At 32.0% G+C, this 15,861-nt stretch overlaps 1 protein-coding gene and 1 long non-coding RNA gene across 2 annotated transcripts in view; both read right to left on the bottom strand.

The window, feature by feature from the left end:
* Positions 1–7,909, bottom strand: part of ALiX (programmed cell death 6-interacting protein-like protein AliX) — a 32,447-nt gene extending 24,538 nt beyond the window's left edge. The window contains exons 1-4 of the mRNA XM_088039017.1: positions 7,478–7,909; positions 7,310–7,428; positions 7,132–7,259; positions 19–172 (exon numbers count right to left, since the gene is read on the bottom strand). Of these exons, the coding sequence (XP_087895143.1) occupies positions 19–172; positions 7,132–7,259; positions 7,310–7,428; positions 7,478–7,683 (607 nt within the window). The 5' untranslated portion in view covers positions 7,684–7,909. The remainder of the gene's footprint in view (positions 1–18; positions 173–7,131; positions 7,260–7,309; positions 7,429–7,477) is intronic.
* A 6,622-nt stretch (positions 7,910–14,531) lies between these two features.
* Positions 14,532–15,475, bottom strand: LOC148172205 (uncharacterized). Its single transcript, XR_015770249.1, has 2 exons — positions 15,041–15,475; positions 14,532–14,993 (listed from the first exon to the last, which is right to left on the bottom strand). It is a non-coding gene; the product is annotated as an uncharacterized LOC148172205 (long non-coding RNA).
* Between the last annotated feature and the right edge of the window lie 386 nt (positions 15,476–15,861).

The raw sequence follows: 15,861 nt of genomic DNA, 5'->3' as shown, positions 1-15,861 counted from the left end.
GAACAATTTCGTTCTTACCATGAATGGCCTTGTGTACAAAAATTTCTTGTGCTTGTGCCAACATCAGAGATGATAAGGCACCCAAAGTGTCAGGATTTAGGTCAGGAGTGGGGTCTTGTTGGATGGCCAACATGACGGTGGACTTGAGATGGGCAAAAATGCCTGAAGCTTGCTGAAAATTAAAAAGTTCTAATTATTTAAAATGCAGAAAAAGTCTAAAAAAGGAAGGGAGAAAAAGTGAAAAAAAACTAGGAATTAAAAATACACAGAATCCAGGAATCCATAGATTCTAAATCATCTAAAAAAGAATCTAAATGATGTAAAGAAAATGCAAGAAAAATAATATAGAGATCAAAGAGAATCTAAAATGAATCCAAAGGAAAGCCCTGCATGTTGACCATTTAAATAGAACCTCAGAAAAATCTGTAGAAAATCTAGAACATCACTGAGTTAAATCTAATATAAAGTGAATCAAAGAATTTACAGAATTTAGATATTATTTGAGGTAAGTCTAAAAAGAACTAGAGACAACGTAACGTTTCTTGCAATTCAGCCGTTGAATCTTGATAAAAATTGGTGGTTTTATAGATTTTGAGCTCTTCTTTGCGAATTCAAGCCAGAAAACGGCGAGAATCTGCGAGAAATCGTCGTTTTGCATCGAAATAAGCGGATTTCTCTAAGAAATTTGATAATTTCGTGCAGATTTCTGTTGTTTTCTTGTAATTCAGCCGTTGAATCTTGATAAAAATTGGTGGTTTTGTAGATTTCGAGTTCTTCTTTGCGAATTCAAGCCAAAAAAACGGCGAGAAATCGTCGTTTTGCATCAAAATAAGTGGATTTCTTTAAAAATTTTGATGATTTTGTGCAGATTTGTGCTGTTTTCTTGCAATTCAGCTGTTGAGTCTTGATAAAAATTTGTGGTTTTGTAGATTTCGAGCTCTTCTTTGCAAATCCAAGCCAGAAAACGGCGAAAATCAGCGAGAAATCATCGTTTAGCATCAAAATAAGTGGATTTCTTTAAGAATTTTGATGATTTCGTGCAGATTTCTGCTGTTTTCTTGAAATTCAGCCGTTGAATCTTGTTAAAAATTGGTGGTTTTGTAGATTTCGAGCTCTTCTTTGCGAATTCAAGCCAGAAAACGGCGAGAATCAGCGATATTTCGTCGTTTAGCATCAAAATAAGCGGATTTCTCTAAGAAATTTGATGATTTCGTGCAGATTTTTGCTGTTTTCTTGTAATTCAGCCGTTGAATCGTGATAAAAATTTCTGGTTTTCTAGATTTCGAACTCTTCTTTGCAAATTCAAGCCCGAAAACTGCGAAAATCAGCGAGGAATCGTCGTTTTGCATCAAAAATAAGTGGATTTCTGTAAGAATTTTGAAGATTTCGCACAGATTTCTGCTGTTTTCTTGCAATTCGGCCGTTGAATCTTGTTAAAAATTTGTGGTTTTCTAGATTTCGAGCTCTTCTTTGCAAATCCAAGACAAAAAACGGCGAAAATTAGCGAGAAATTGTTTTGCATCAAAATAAGCGGATTTCTCTAAGAATTTTGAAGATTTTGTGCAGATTTCTTCTATTTTCTTGCAATTTAGCCGTTAAATCTTGATAAAAATTGGTGGTTTTGTAGATATCGAGCTCTTCTATGCAAATCCAAGCCAGAAAACGGCGAAAATCAGCGAGCAATTGTCGTTTTGCATCAAAATAAGCGGATTTCTCTAAGAATTTTGAAGATTTTGTGCAAATTTCTTCTATTTTCTTGCAATTTAGCCGTTGAATCTTGTTAAAAATTTGTGGTTTTCTAGATTTCGAGCTCTTCTTTGCAAATCCAAGACAAAAAACGGCGAAAATTAGCGAGAAATTGTCGTTTTGCATCAAAATAAGCGGATTTCTCTAAGAATTTTGAAGATTTTGTGCAGATTTCTTCTATTTTCTTGCAATTTAGCCGTTAAATCATGATAAAAATTGGTGGTTTTGTAGATATCGAGCTCTTCTATGCAAATCCAAGCCAGAAAACGGCGAAAATCAGCGAGCAATTGTCGTTTTGCATCAAAATAAGCGGATTTCTCTAAGAATTTTGAAGATTTTGTGCAAATTTCTTCTATTTTCTTGCAATTTAGCCGTTAAATCTTGATAAAAATTGGTGGTTTTGTAGATATCGAGCTCTTCTATGCAAATCCAAGCCAGAAAACGGCGAAAATCAGCGAGCAATTGTCGTTTTGCATCAAAATAAGCGGATTTCTCTAAGAATTTTGAAGATTTTGTGCAGATTTCTTCTATTTTCTTGCAATTTAGCCGTTAAATCTTGATAAAAATTGCTGGTTTTGTAGATATCGAGCTCATCTTTGCAAATCCAAGCCAGAAAACGGCGAAAATCAGCGAGAAATTGTCGTTTTGCATCAAAATAAGCGGATTTCTCTAAGAATTTTGAAGATTTTGTGCAGATTTCTTCTATTTTCTTGCAATTTAGCCGTTAAATCTTGATAAAAATTGCTGGTTTTGTAGATATCGAGCTCATCTTTGCAAATCCAAGCCAGAAAACGGCGAAAATCAGCGAGAAATTGTCGTTTTGCATCAAAATAAGCGGATTTCTCTAAGAATTTTGAAGATTTTGTGCAGATTTCTTCTATTTTCTTGCAATTTAGCCGTTAAATCTTGATAAAAATTGGTGGTTTTGTAGATATCGAGCTCTTCTATGCAAATCCAAGCCAGAAAACGGCGAAAATCAGCGAGCAATTGTCAATTTGCATCAAAATAAGCGGATTTCTTTAAGAATTTTGAAGATTTCGTGCGGATTTCTGCTGTTTTCTTGCAATTCAGCCGTTGAATCTTCATAAAAATTGGTGGTTTTGTAGAGTTCGAGCTCTTCTTTGCAAATCCAAGTAACGTCTAGAGAGAAGAATAAAAAATCCAAAAAGAATTAAGAGTTTGAAGAAAATTCAAGAAAAATCTAAAGTAAATCTAGATTCACCAAGAAAAATCCTTGAATGAATTTTAGGAAACTAAGAAAATCTGAACAAAAAGTATCTAAAAAATGTTCAATCATCAAATCTACAGAAAATATAGAGAATACCATGTGATTAAAAAATCAGATTTAGTTATATTTGAAAACTTAGGGCTTGGTTTGAACTACACTGTTCTTCAACAATAAATAAATCTGAATTCGATTTAAGACAAATTGAGACAAGTAGAAACTTAAAAAAAATCAAAAAAAGTTTTCAGCAGTCTAGAGCAAATCAAGATGAAACCTAAAAAATCTAAAGAGAATCTAGAAATTTTGAACAGAATCTGAACAAAAAAAAATTCGGGTAGTCGTCGAAAAGCAAAATTTTGAAGCAGAATAGTTTTTCTTCCGATTCTTTAGCTTAGAATCCGATCCTAAATATCCCGATTTTAAAAATCTATTCTTTATTCAATATAGAAGGGTATTTTACAGTTTCTAAATTTCTAGAAAATGACCTTATAAAATGTATGCAGAATATAGAGACAATCCAAAAAAAATACAAGGATAATCTAGAAAGCATCTGAAGATAATTCGAGACAATTTGAAATTAATCTATAAAGCAGCTATGTATTTATAAGAACAACCTGAAAAACATCTAGAAATAAGAAAGTTGGCAAGCAATCTAAAAGATTTTTAAAAATGGGACATAAGTAAAATCAAAATCTACTTAAAGATTGTAGGAATCTAAGTAAAATCTAATGAAAATCGGTAGGACCTAAAAATAAGAGAATTCAAGCATAATCTATAGAAAATCAAGATCAAATTTAGAAAATCCAAATCCAAACAAAATCTAGAAATTTTGAAAAAAATGTGAACAAAATCTTAAGAAAATCTAAAGCATCTATAAAAAAAGACCGAATCCAATAAGAATCCTGAAAATCTAGAAAAACAATGACAAAAATATCATCAAGAAAGTGTAAAAAAAGCCAAAAAAAGCATCCAAAAATGTAAAGAACCTGAAGAACTTAAAGAACACCTAAAGAACCCAAAGAATTTAATAAACGTTAAAAATCTTGAAAAATTTATAGAATCAGAAAAAAGAACTGATTAATACAGGTGTTCTAGAACGCTCGCACTTACTTTTAATAAAAAATTCTCCATCAAAATTTGAGTTGATTGTCGTATCGCACAATGTTCAAGCATTTATAGAGTATTCAAGGCACAAGAATTTAAAGTTGACCATTCACAGTGCACTTTTGTGCAATTTAAAGAAAATTTTTCACATGTAACGTAGCTCTCTAGCGATTTATGGTCTCTAATTGGCCAACTTAAAGTGATTTTATTTAAATTTTAAATTTAAAGTGATTTAAAAAAATTAAAAAAAAGTGCGAGCGTTCTAGGACACCTGTATGTCAGCCAAGAAGGAAAAATTAACTGTCCAAATAAAGAATTATACAGGGTGATTTTTTAAAAACGGCAGGCGTTGTAGAATTTTTATTTATGAACCGATTTAAAAAATGTAAAAAACAAATTAAATGGTTCTTAATTTACTATAAACTGATGATTTTAAAAAATTTCTAAATGCCTTAGTATCTTTTGGTCGATACTCAACTTTCTTATTTTAAATTGGAACCCATATTTTTTTTTTCATAATTTGGAAGATATTAATTTCCACTTTTACAAAAAATATTTTTAAAAAAATTATCAAAATTGAAAAGAAATTAGCAATAAAAGTTAATAAAATCTAGGTGCATGGTGTCAAATAAAAGAATGCCGTTATTGCAATGTCAAAAAGCAGCAAATAACAGAATAGATTGGCAGTTTTTTTTTTGAAATTATTAATAACAAAAGACAATAATAATTACAAATCAGAAAAAACATCCACCTAATTTCAAAGAAAATTTATTGGATCAATTCTTGGTGTTGACAAATTATTAAAATTACAATTTTTTCCCAAACACCAAATTTTAACAAAAAATGCTGACGCGCGTTTCGTTTAATCATCGCTCTGATGATGATAGCATTGCTATCGAAACGCGCGTCAGCATTTTTTGTTAAAATTTGGTGTTTGAGAAAAAATTGTAATTTAATAATCTACCTAATTTAATTAAAATACTGTTGAAACAATGAGTTCATAAATAAAAATTCTACAACGCCTGCCGTTTTTAAAAAATCACCCTGTAGAATAAAAAAAAATCCACATGCTAAAAAATTTAAAGAACAATCTGAAGAATTTCACAAATTCAACAAACAAAAGTAGAACAAGAATCTAAAAAAAGTCGCTAATTAAAGAATCTGAAGAATTCAGACACCTAAAAATTCAAAAATTAACTAAGGGCTCGATTTCAAGTGTGACTTGCGTTACTGCAAATCCCATTTGCAACATAGCAACACCAATCACATTGCTCATACCTTGGCAACGGTTGCAAATTTGCGTTAACGCAGTGACTTGAAATCGACCCGTAAGTAAATAATTATTTTAATTTTTAACTACTATATTAATTTAGACGAATTCTTTTTCTGTTCCTTTAGCTTCTTAGATTTCTTTGATCTTTTGAATCCTCGGTCAGTTTAAGATACAGAGTGATTTTTTAAAAACGGCAGGCGTTGTAGAATTTTTATTTATGAACCGATTTCAAAAATCTAAAAAACAAATTAAATGGTATTCAACTTTCTTATTTTAAATTGGCACCCATATTTTTTTTTCGTAATTTGAAAGATATTAATTTTCTTGATTCAGAAATATGTAGTATTTTCTACTTTTACAAAAAATATTTTTAAAAAAAGTATTAAAAATGAAAAAATTTAGGCAATAAAAGTTAATAAAATAGAGGTGCGTGCTGTCAAATAACACAATACCATTATTGTAATGTCAAAAATCAGCAAATAACAGAATAATATCAGAAAGGATTGGCTTTTTTTTTAATTATTGATAACAAAAGACAATAATAATTACAAATTTGAAAAAACATCTACCTAATTTAATTAAAATACTGTTGAAACGCCATTCCGTTTATTTCATTGCACAATTGACACCATGCACTTAGATTTTATTAACTTTTATTGCCTATTTTTTTCAATTTTGGTAATTTTTTTAAAAATATTTTTTTGTAAAAGTAGAACATATCACACATTTCTGAATCAAGAAAATTAATATATTCCAAATTATGCAAAAAAATATGGGTGCCAATTTAAAATAAGAATAAAAAATAAAAAATTTAAAATAAGTTGAATATCGCCCAAAAGATACTAAGACATATAGAAAAATTCTAAATTCATCAGTTTATAGTAAATTAAAAACTATTTAATTTGTTTTTTTAATTTTTGAAATCGGTTCATAAATAAAAATTCTACAACGCCTGCCGTTTTTGAAAAATCACCCTGTATTAAGAAAAGTATTTTAGCTACTGGAAGAAGATTGAGAGGAACATCAAAATATAAAAAAATAAATTAAGAAAATAAGAATAATATGATAATCAGAGCTGGCCATGAAAAACATGAATATCGTCCTCATTTGTTTTGAAAATTTCAAGGTCATAATTTGCAAAAATCGTGGAGCTCAACGGAACACAATTAAATTGTCTATAAAAAGACAAGTAGGCTGTGGTTTAAACACTGATAAAAACCGAACTTTGACAACCGTTGATGACATCTCGTCTCAGTAAACAAAAAACAGTTCAAAGCGAACTAAGATGAGTTTCTGATTGATTGCATAAAAAAGAAAGACGATGAACTCTGCGCCATACGTCTTTTTTTCCACAGCCAACTTTACTTTGACAACTGTTGATGAAATCTCGTCTCAATAAACAAAAGACAGTTCAAAGCCAACTAAGATGAGTTTCTGATTGATTGCATAAAAAAGAAAGACATGAACTCTGCGCCATACGTCTTTTTTTCCACAGCCAACTTTACTTTGACAACTGTTGATGAAATCTCGTCTCAATAAACAAAAGACAGTTCAAGGCCAACTAAGATGAGTTTCTGATTGATTGCATAAAAAAGAAAGACGATGAACTCTGCGCCATACGTCTTCTTTTCCACAGCCAACTTTACTTTGACAACTGTTGATGAAATCTCGTCTCAATAAACAAAAGACAGTTCAAAGCCAACTAAAATGAGTTCCTGATTGATTGCATAAAAAAGAAAGACGATGAACTCTGCGCCATTTTTTTTTCCACGGCCAACTTTACCTGCAACAACTTCGCACTCAACTTGAGCCCCTCATCGTTCTCAACGCTCTGACTGGCGGCAACCGCACTTTGCAATGCCGCGATGTTGAACAGAACGCAGATTCTCTCATAGCTCAAAGAAGAAATCGCTGCAATTCGTCGAAATTAGTGATAAGGCGGCTATGATTATGCGTCATACTTAAGCTGATTCTTGACCCAAAAATGGAGCCCTTGTCAAAGGCGTCTTTCCATTTGAACGGAACTTGGAGCTCCTGGACGGGAATTTTGGTCTCCAATGCTACCAACTGATCATAATACCTAAAAATAAGACTTTTATAACAGAACTCATTGCTGGGATGATTCATACCCGTATATGACGTCCAATGAACTCTCGTACTTTTCGAATGCCTTCCAAATAGCGTTGTTTCTTAACTTGGCGAATTCGTTAATTGCTTCATTGCAGTCTTCCGGTTTGTCTGCGGTGCTGTACCTTGATTGAATGAGGTTTTTGAGGGGAGACACTAAATCAACTTCGGAGGGCTTTTTCAAAGGAACTGATAACAATTCTGCCATTGTGAGGCCCTTTTTTGTGCACTGACACCGACACGCGGGTTCACTGGTGATGAAATGGCGGCGGATTTAGCCAACTAAACATGAAAGAAAAACGCACTTCTGAACACGGCTAAATCGGTTTAATTGTTTAGAACTGATTGTTAGAGATGCAAAATAGACATGAGTCATGAACTGTCAATGTCACGTTGAGTGACAGATAGATAGGGTGGTAACCCAGTGCTGCCAACCAGCACTGACAAGTCACTAGATGCAAGAGATGCGAAAGTCGACCTTATGGTAAAGTTTGTACGGTTAGAGATTGAATGACAGAAAAGTCACTAAATTTACGCGCGAAATTTAAAATTACAAAATAAGCCCACTTACTGTCAACCCGCCATTGACTTTAACTAAATAACCTAGATGGTGCAAAGTACCCGCCATGATGTTCCTACTCACCAGCCATATTGGAAATAGTGGATTTAAATTTTTAGGCAACCCGCAATTTTCAAGTGTAATGTTTTACTCTAAGTTTAAATAAACCACCGAAAAAAGTCTAAAGAAACATGCAAAATTTGATAAATTATGACTAAAGTTGTATAAAACCAAACGACCAAAATTATAAACAAGAGCTTTAATTAATAACTAGGTTTTATTTAACCATTTTAAAATTTTTCAAAACTGATCACTCCTACAATTTTAACTATTTTTATACATTAAAATTATACATTATACATTATAAAAACTACAGACCATTTAGTATTTACACTCAATATCATTGGATTTATCAAAAATCACAGAGAATTCTACAACAAAGAAAAGAAAACAGAAAACATTGACTTCTTACAAATAAATTATTATTTAACTCATTATTTAATCAATAACGACGCTTGTCAACTTATTTTAATGCCATCGTTGAATAAACATCTTAGAAAAGTTATAATAACATTTTTTTTACCTTTTAAAATGTAAAACAAATTTTGCAATATAGGCAACATTTGATACGCCGGTGTATCAGATTTATATCATTGCATACACAAATGCTATTTCCAAGATGGCCCATGCTAGGAACACGGATTTCTACCCCCACCACTAGCTTTTCACCGTCTAGGTATATTATAACATGTCACTGCAACCCGCGTAGGAAGTTAGTGTTTTTAGTGTATTTTGTGGCATAATTTGCTGCCAACCTAAATGTCAACTGTCAAAATGTCTCAATCTCGCACCGGATACTATCCAATTCAACCTAATTTGACATTTGTCTAATATATACTTCTTTTCAATTTATAGCGAGGCCCCCATTTTAATGTCAACTAGTATACATGAGTGACCAGTATATTGTATTATGTTAGTAAAATGCATGAAAGTTGGTACTAATTGGGATGTTTTGAAGAAGAGGGGGATATCGTGTCATACGTCAATTTGTCAAAACACATTTGTTTACACTAACCTACAAACTTAAATTTTTCTGGCTCTTAAAAAGTGCACTTTAAGTTGAAAGTATGTATTAAAACACTAAAAAGTCAGATACCGGCCATTTCTTTAACTGGACCGATGCGTGAGCTGCCATTGAAGACTTCGCAATGATAGGTTACGTCCAGTACAAAGAAGTACCCCTAACTTATACAAAGGCAATTTGGGGCAAGATTATATCAAAATATATCAAAATTCTTCAATCCTTTAATTGAGTAAGCATTCCTGTTTCAAAGAGTCAGCGAGATTTTATTACTTCTCTGTTAATAACCAACAAAGAAACCACTTATTTAAAAACCATCTCAATTTGTAAGACAATAACTTCATATTTTCGGAAGAATTCAACAGTTTTTGATATTATTCCAACGCGAAATGTAAATGTCTCATCAATGTTTACAATTATGACGTTCCTGTCAAAATGCTGTCATACATGTCGGCAACTTTTGGTGTTTAAAAATGTCCCCAAAAAGTACATTCGTCGACACAGTTTTTGGGTACAGTCCCAAATTTCGGACCAGGTTCGACCTTTGGACCTCGCTAAGAACTGAAATCTAGTATAATTTTTGTAGTTTTTGTCATCAACTGTAAGTTTAAGTGTGCTCTATGTTTTACCGGAATTTTGACATTTTAGGAAATTAGAATTTTCAAGATTGACTTATTAGTATTTGATGCCCAAAATAAATCTGCTAGCGACTCTAGTTATTGTCATTTATTAAGTTGATAGATATGTCACTCTAGTTCGTACAGCAGAGAGTTGAGACTAATATTACTAGAGGATGAAAAAGTGGTGGTGGGGATGTTTTAACAAGGGCGCCATGTTGAAAATAGTCTTTCTTGAAATGTATGCAACCAAATTTGATTCAATGTACTGATTAAACAATTTATTTCCATGTTTTTAAAGATACGGATCAACCACATCAATAGACAGTTTAATTTTAAATTGTCTGGGGAAAGTTTTAGACAAAAATTAACCAAAATTGATTTATTTAAACACCAGTAATAATAAATTAAATCAATTTGATATCACTTTTATTCTTTCTACTGAGAGCGGTTCAAATTTTATGCAAAGTTTTGGTCTACAGCATGTACAAATTAAACAATAAACAAAAAAATAATTTTTTTTTCGTAATTTAAGAAGACCTGTGTATCATCATAATTGTTGCGATTCATTTGTTTTGCTACCAATTTTTAAATCAAGTAGCTTATGACTTTGTAAGTATTAAACTTTGTTGTTTGCAAAACGAAATACTTTACACTGCTTAAATCCAATTAACTCAAAAGTAATGTAAAAAGAACGAATTTTTGTGAGCGCAAAAGTTTGCATCAAAGTTGGCGGTCAGATAATTTATGATTTATGATCTGCATAATAATTTCTTTTATTTAATTGTTCTAAAATTTTCGTTTTTCTTGATATACAGTATGTCCCCGAATTGAGTTCACAAGAAGGAAAAAAAGTTTATTTTAAATTTTACAAAAAAATGACAAAGGAATAACATTTTTTGCTTATTTCAAAACAGATAAATCTGCAATTAAAATTTCAAAATTATTAGTTTGTGCACTTAAAATTAATTTTTTCATTATTTTTATTTATTAAATTTTGTAATCGTATTTAAATAATAGCAGGCTGTGAATTTACAATATTAAATAGTGCATTAAAGATTAAAGAAAAATTTATCCAATAATGTGTAAGTATTAAAAAATTGGAAAAAAATGCAATTGTATTCTTAACAATAATTGAGAAAATTCGAAACAGTCTTAAAGAATTACGAGTGAATTGAACTATGTGCTAAAACAGGTAATGGGCCAATCAAATCGTGGAAATTGGTTTGAGGAACAAATTTCATTCCTTTGACATTTTTTGCAAAATTAAAAATAAAAAAGTTCTCCGTTATTTTTTGTTTTTTTTCGATTTTAAAAACACAGCTTCATAATATTAAAGTTTTAATTAAAGATTTATTTATTTTAAATTAAGCAAAAAATATTATTCCTTTGTCATTTTTTTGTAAAATGAAAAATAACGTTTTTTTTCTTCTTGTGAACTCAATCCGGGGACATACTGTAGTTTAAATATTTATTACAATAAATTTAATACATTAACCTGCAAAAACAACCTCTTTTCTATATTTTTTAACTATTTTTTCAAATTGACATATTATGGTTGTACGTGATACGAAGGTAAAAGGTAAAAAAATTGTTTTGTACTTTGTTTAAATCACAAAACATTAACTTTCAAAAAGGGCAGATATTAAAGTTTGAATTTATCGGGCAGTGTCATAATTAGTATAATATTTTTATAAGTTTATTTAAGTTAAACAAAATATTGAACTGTTTATCAATTTTTGATAAAAAATAATAATGAATTTAATGATTTATAGACATGTTTCTTTTCATAAAACAACAGTTTTATTTACTTATCTTGTATGCACCCCCTTATTAGTAGGCAACCCCCATTTATACTATGCCCAAAACACAGCATTTGGCTATTTCCAATATGGCGCTCTTCCATAAACAGTTTTGGTTACCCCCTCTACCATCTTTTCATCCTCTAGTAATATTAGTTTCAACTCTCTGTCGTACAGAGAGAGATTGAATGACAGAAAAGTCACTAAATTTACGCGCGAAATTTAAAATAACAAAATAAACCCACTGAGTGTCAGCCCAGTTTGCGTAGGAATTTAGTGTTTTTAGTGTATTTTGTAGCATAATTTGCTGCCAACCTATATGTCAACTGTCGAAATATCCCAATCTCTCACCGGATATGCTATACATTATAAAAACTACAGACCATTTAGTATTTACATTCATTATCACTGGATTGCGATAAAGTAGAAACTAGTTTATCAAAAATCACTGAGAATTCTACGACAACAAAGAAAAGAAAACAGACTACCTTTGTCTTCTTACAAATAAATTATTATTTAAATCATTATTTAATCAATAACGACGCTTGTCAACTTATTTTAATGCCATCGTTGGAAAAACATCTTAGAAAAGTTTTAATAAGATCTTTTTTACCTTTTAAAAAATGTAAAACAGATTCTGTAATATAAGCAACATTTGATACGCCTGTGTATCAAATTTATATCATTGCATACACAAAGATCCAAGATGGCCCATGCTAGGAACACGGATTTCTACCCCCACCACCAGCTTTTCACCGTCTAGGTATCTTATAACATGGCACCGGATACTACACGGTATTTCAACTGAAACTGTGGCCCCAATTTTTGTGGGTAATTAGCTGATGTTGGCAATTCGTTTAGAGTGGTGGGGGAGTCATATTTGTTTTGTGTGATCTTAACCTAACAAGTCATGAACTGACAACTTGTGTTCTGCTATGCATTTTTCTTGGACATTTAAAGAAAAACACAATCATGGTAAGTACAAGTTTGCATTAGGACATTTCCCTTGAAATGATTGGTAACATAGTTCATTTTATTTAGTTTTCTACTTAAACAAGGTGGGGAAACTGCACGGCAAATGATTTCAAGTGGCTAAATGGAAACCAAAATGAGACAGTGGACACTATAGCTGCGAGGAACGACTTTCTAAGTACACAAAACCATCCTGGTTACAATTATACCCACATTATTAAAATTAATAAAAGCCTCCACTTTGTTAATGATTTTATTCTGGAATAAGGATCAAATCCTTAAATTTTAAGCACAATGAAACGAAAAACAATACCACTTTACTAACTGACTGGTTAAGTTCATAGAAAGTTGCAACACTCATTGTTTTGACCACTAGCTTTGAGAGCTTTGACAGCTGTCAGCTGTAGATTTGCTGTCAGTGTCAACAAAATCCATACCAACATGCAATCGTAAAAATACCCTTGCACTGTACAATCGAATACATAAATTTGACGTACAGTCCCAAAATTTGATCGTGTGTTAGACTTTGGACCACAGATTCAGTTGAAATATGGTGTATACAATTCAACCTAATTTGACATTTGTCTAACAAAATTTTTGTAGTTTTTGTCATCAACTGTAAGTTTAAGTGTGCTCTATGTTTTACCGGAATTTTGACATTTTAGGAAATTAGAATTTTCAAGTTTGACTTATTAGCATTTGACGTCCAAAATAAATCTGCTAGCGACTCTAGTTACTGTCATTTATTAAGTTGGTAGATATGTCACTATAGTTCGTACAGAGAGAGATTGAATGACAGAAAAGTCACTTAATTTACGCGCGAAATATACAGGGTGGCCCATCTAAGACTTTCGGGCTCAATATCTTTGTCATTTATGAACGGATTTTTCTAAAATTAAAAATATAATTTCTTGAATAGGTAAGGATGATGTGACATTACCAGCGTCATCCTTGTCTTAAAAATGTTAATTTTACTTGTCTTATTTTAAATTTTAATTAGTTAAGATTTATGTCATTTTATAAAACATCAATAATTATCCGAGTGTGCCGAAACTCAACCGTCTAGCTAGTCAAGTTGCCGAGAAAAAGAGAAAAAAGACCCTCAACATTTCCAAAAGATGCAAAATCATAGTCGGCTATGAAAAAAATAATTTCCCACGCCCAATTTTGGACATCCCTGCGTTCGGTTTGTCAATAATCGCTGACGTCAGTGACGTTCTTGACATTTGTAATATTGGGCAACCCGAGAGATCGACGCGTCGTGCAGCGGAAAAAATCTGAACTGTCCGTTGAAGGATAAACACGTGTTAAAATTTCGCGTTTTTTGCTGTTAATGTGTGTTTTTTCATGTGAGGAGAGTTCTGTGGGGTTAGAAGTGGGTTTATAACTTGATTTTTTGTGTTGTAAACGTCCGGAAAGTGCATCCTTCAATGGGCCGACATTTTGTTAAGGTCACTAGATCAAATTGTCTGTTTTATAAGGTACCGCTGTTAGTTTTCCAGTGCGCAATTCAAGAGAGACAGACATAGTCCATAAATCAATGGGTTAGAACGAGACGCAAGATTCTAGGGAATTGTCATAAAATTGTTGACGTAAAATTTGTCATTGACAAAATGTAAGGTTATCTTAAATTTATTTGTTTAAAATACACTTAAATAAACCGTGAGTACAAAAAGAAAATTGGTTCCAACATTATAACAGACTATGTGAATACGTAAGAGGTGAGCGAACCGACATTAGAACCGATTCCATTTTAGCACGTTAAGGAGGTGCAACACTCAGAAACGGTCTCGGACTTCAAGCACTGTCTTTTCTAATCTTCAACGATTCGACTTGTATGCAGTAACGCCCTAATTAGAATATGCTATTAGCACTTATTATATTGTAGCTTCTCCCGACGATGTAGTAACAATGATGAGATGTTAAAGTAACTGAGAGAAAGCATTGCACAAATGGAAGTAGCAAGTACATGAGCAGAAAATGAAGTACATGAGATATTTTAAAGGGGCTATTAAGAAGAAAGAATTTACAAGTTTGAAGAAGTAGACATGTTTAAGATCTTGAATGAGTTTATGCAAAACAACTGCAACAAAATGAATGAATATCAAGAACAAATATTAAGGTTATGTTAAAATTATTTACTTAAATCACCCTGAAATACAAAATTACATCTATTTTTAACACTACAGGAGACCATTTGAATGCGTTTTAGGACCTTCGTACGCCACATTAAACTATAGAACCAGTTTTGCATATCTTATGTATATTTCATGTCCCATTGCATTTTCAGTTTTCACATTCATTATGAGGAGGTAGCAGTGGCTTCAAACCAACCATCTTCTGCCGCTGATGTTGAAAGCGATGGTGTGTCTTCCTTATGAGACTATGTATCTGCACTGTTCAAGTGATGAGTGCAATGACTGTGTCTTGTCCACCTGCTAGTTTATGAGGCCCCGCTGTTACATTAAGGATAGCAGTCAGTTGGTCCTACAACACATTTTGAGAACGTTTACCGTTGAGGCCGATATACTTACACTTTACAATATCATTGCTTGTGTTTTAGGCATTTGAAATAATATTTCTGTCCATAACGCAGGTTTTGTGATGTACCACATGTGAGTGGCCTTCCTTCTTCCATTTTCTTGCCCATAGATTTGATTTTCAACTCATATTAACAATAAGATGAACGAGTTATTCGCCTGAATGCAAGAAGTTGGTATTGGGGCTATTGAAACACAAAAGCGATTGAAGACAAATTGGGGGTACATTATTTAAATTTAGTTCACGGAATTCGTAAACTAGCAGGTACAAAATTCCATAACCTTATAAGAAGTACTCAAGGGTTCATATACAAAAACCAACTTTAGTATTCCTCCAGTACGTACTGCTTAACCAATGTCACAATGATTGTCGGCTTCGATAGGGCCATCTACCTTCTATTTGGAGTTTTCTGAAATTTGTGGAAAGTCGTCGTACATAAAACGTCAAATAGTATTAACTTACGGCGGAGGAAACAAATACACCATAACGATTCGTGTTGAGAAATCGCACATTCAAACCATTTTATTACAAACGATATTTGACAGGAATTGACAGTTCATAAAGCAATGTGTCCACACAAACAACACAAAATTTAGTGCGCATGTAGAGATAGACAGAAGATATCGTTGTCTTTCATTTTGTCACTAACAGCGGTACCTTATAAAACAGACAATTTGATCTAGTGACCTTACATTTTGTTGTTTAACAGCTCCACCTATAGCTAGTTTGCAAGCCCAATTTCTTATTTGAGGTTATGTTTACTTTTGAGCATGATGATGAAAATCATTGATTTAAACTTGCGCAGAACGATTTA

Source organism: Gnatocerus cornutus, chromosome 6 (genome assembly GCF_029298725.1).
Source record: "Gnatocerus cornutus isolate USDA-ARS CGAHR chromosome 6, icGnaCorn1.1, whole genome shotgun sequence".
Lineage (NCBI taxonomy): Eukaryota > Metazoa > Arthropoda > Insecta > Coleoptera > Tenebrionidae > Gnatocerus > Gnatocerus cornutus.
Note: the sequence above shows the minus strand (reverse complement) of the source record. Positions and strands in the feature narration are given on the sequence as shown.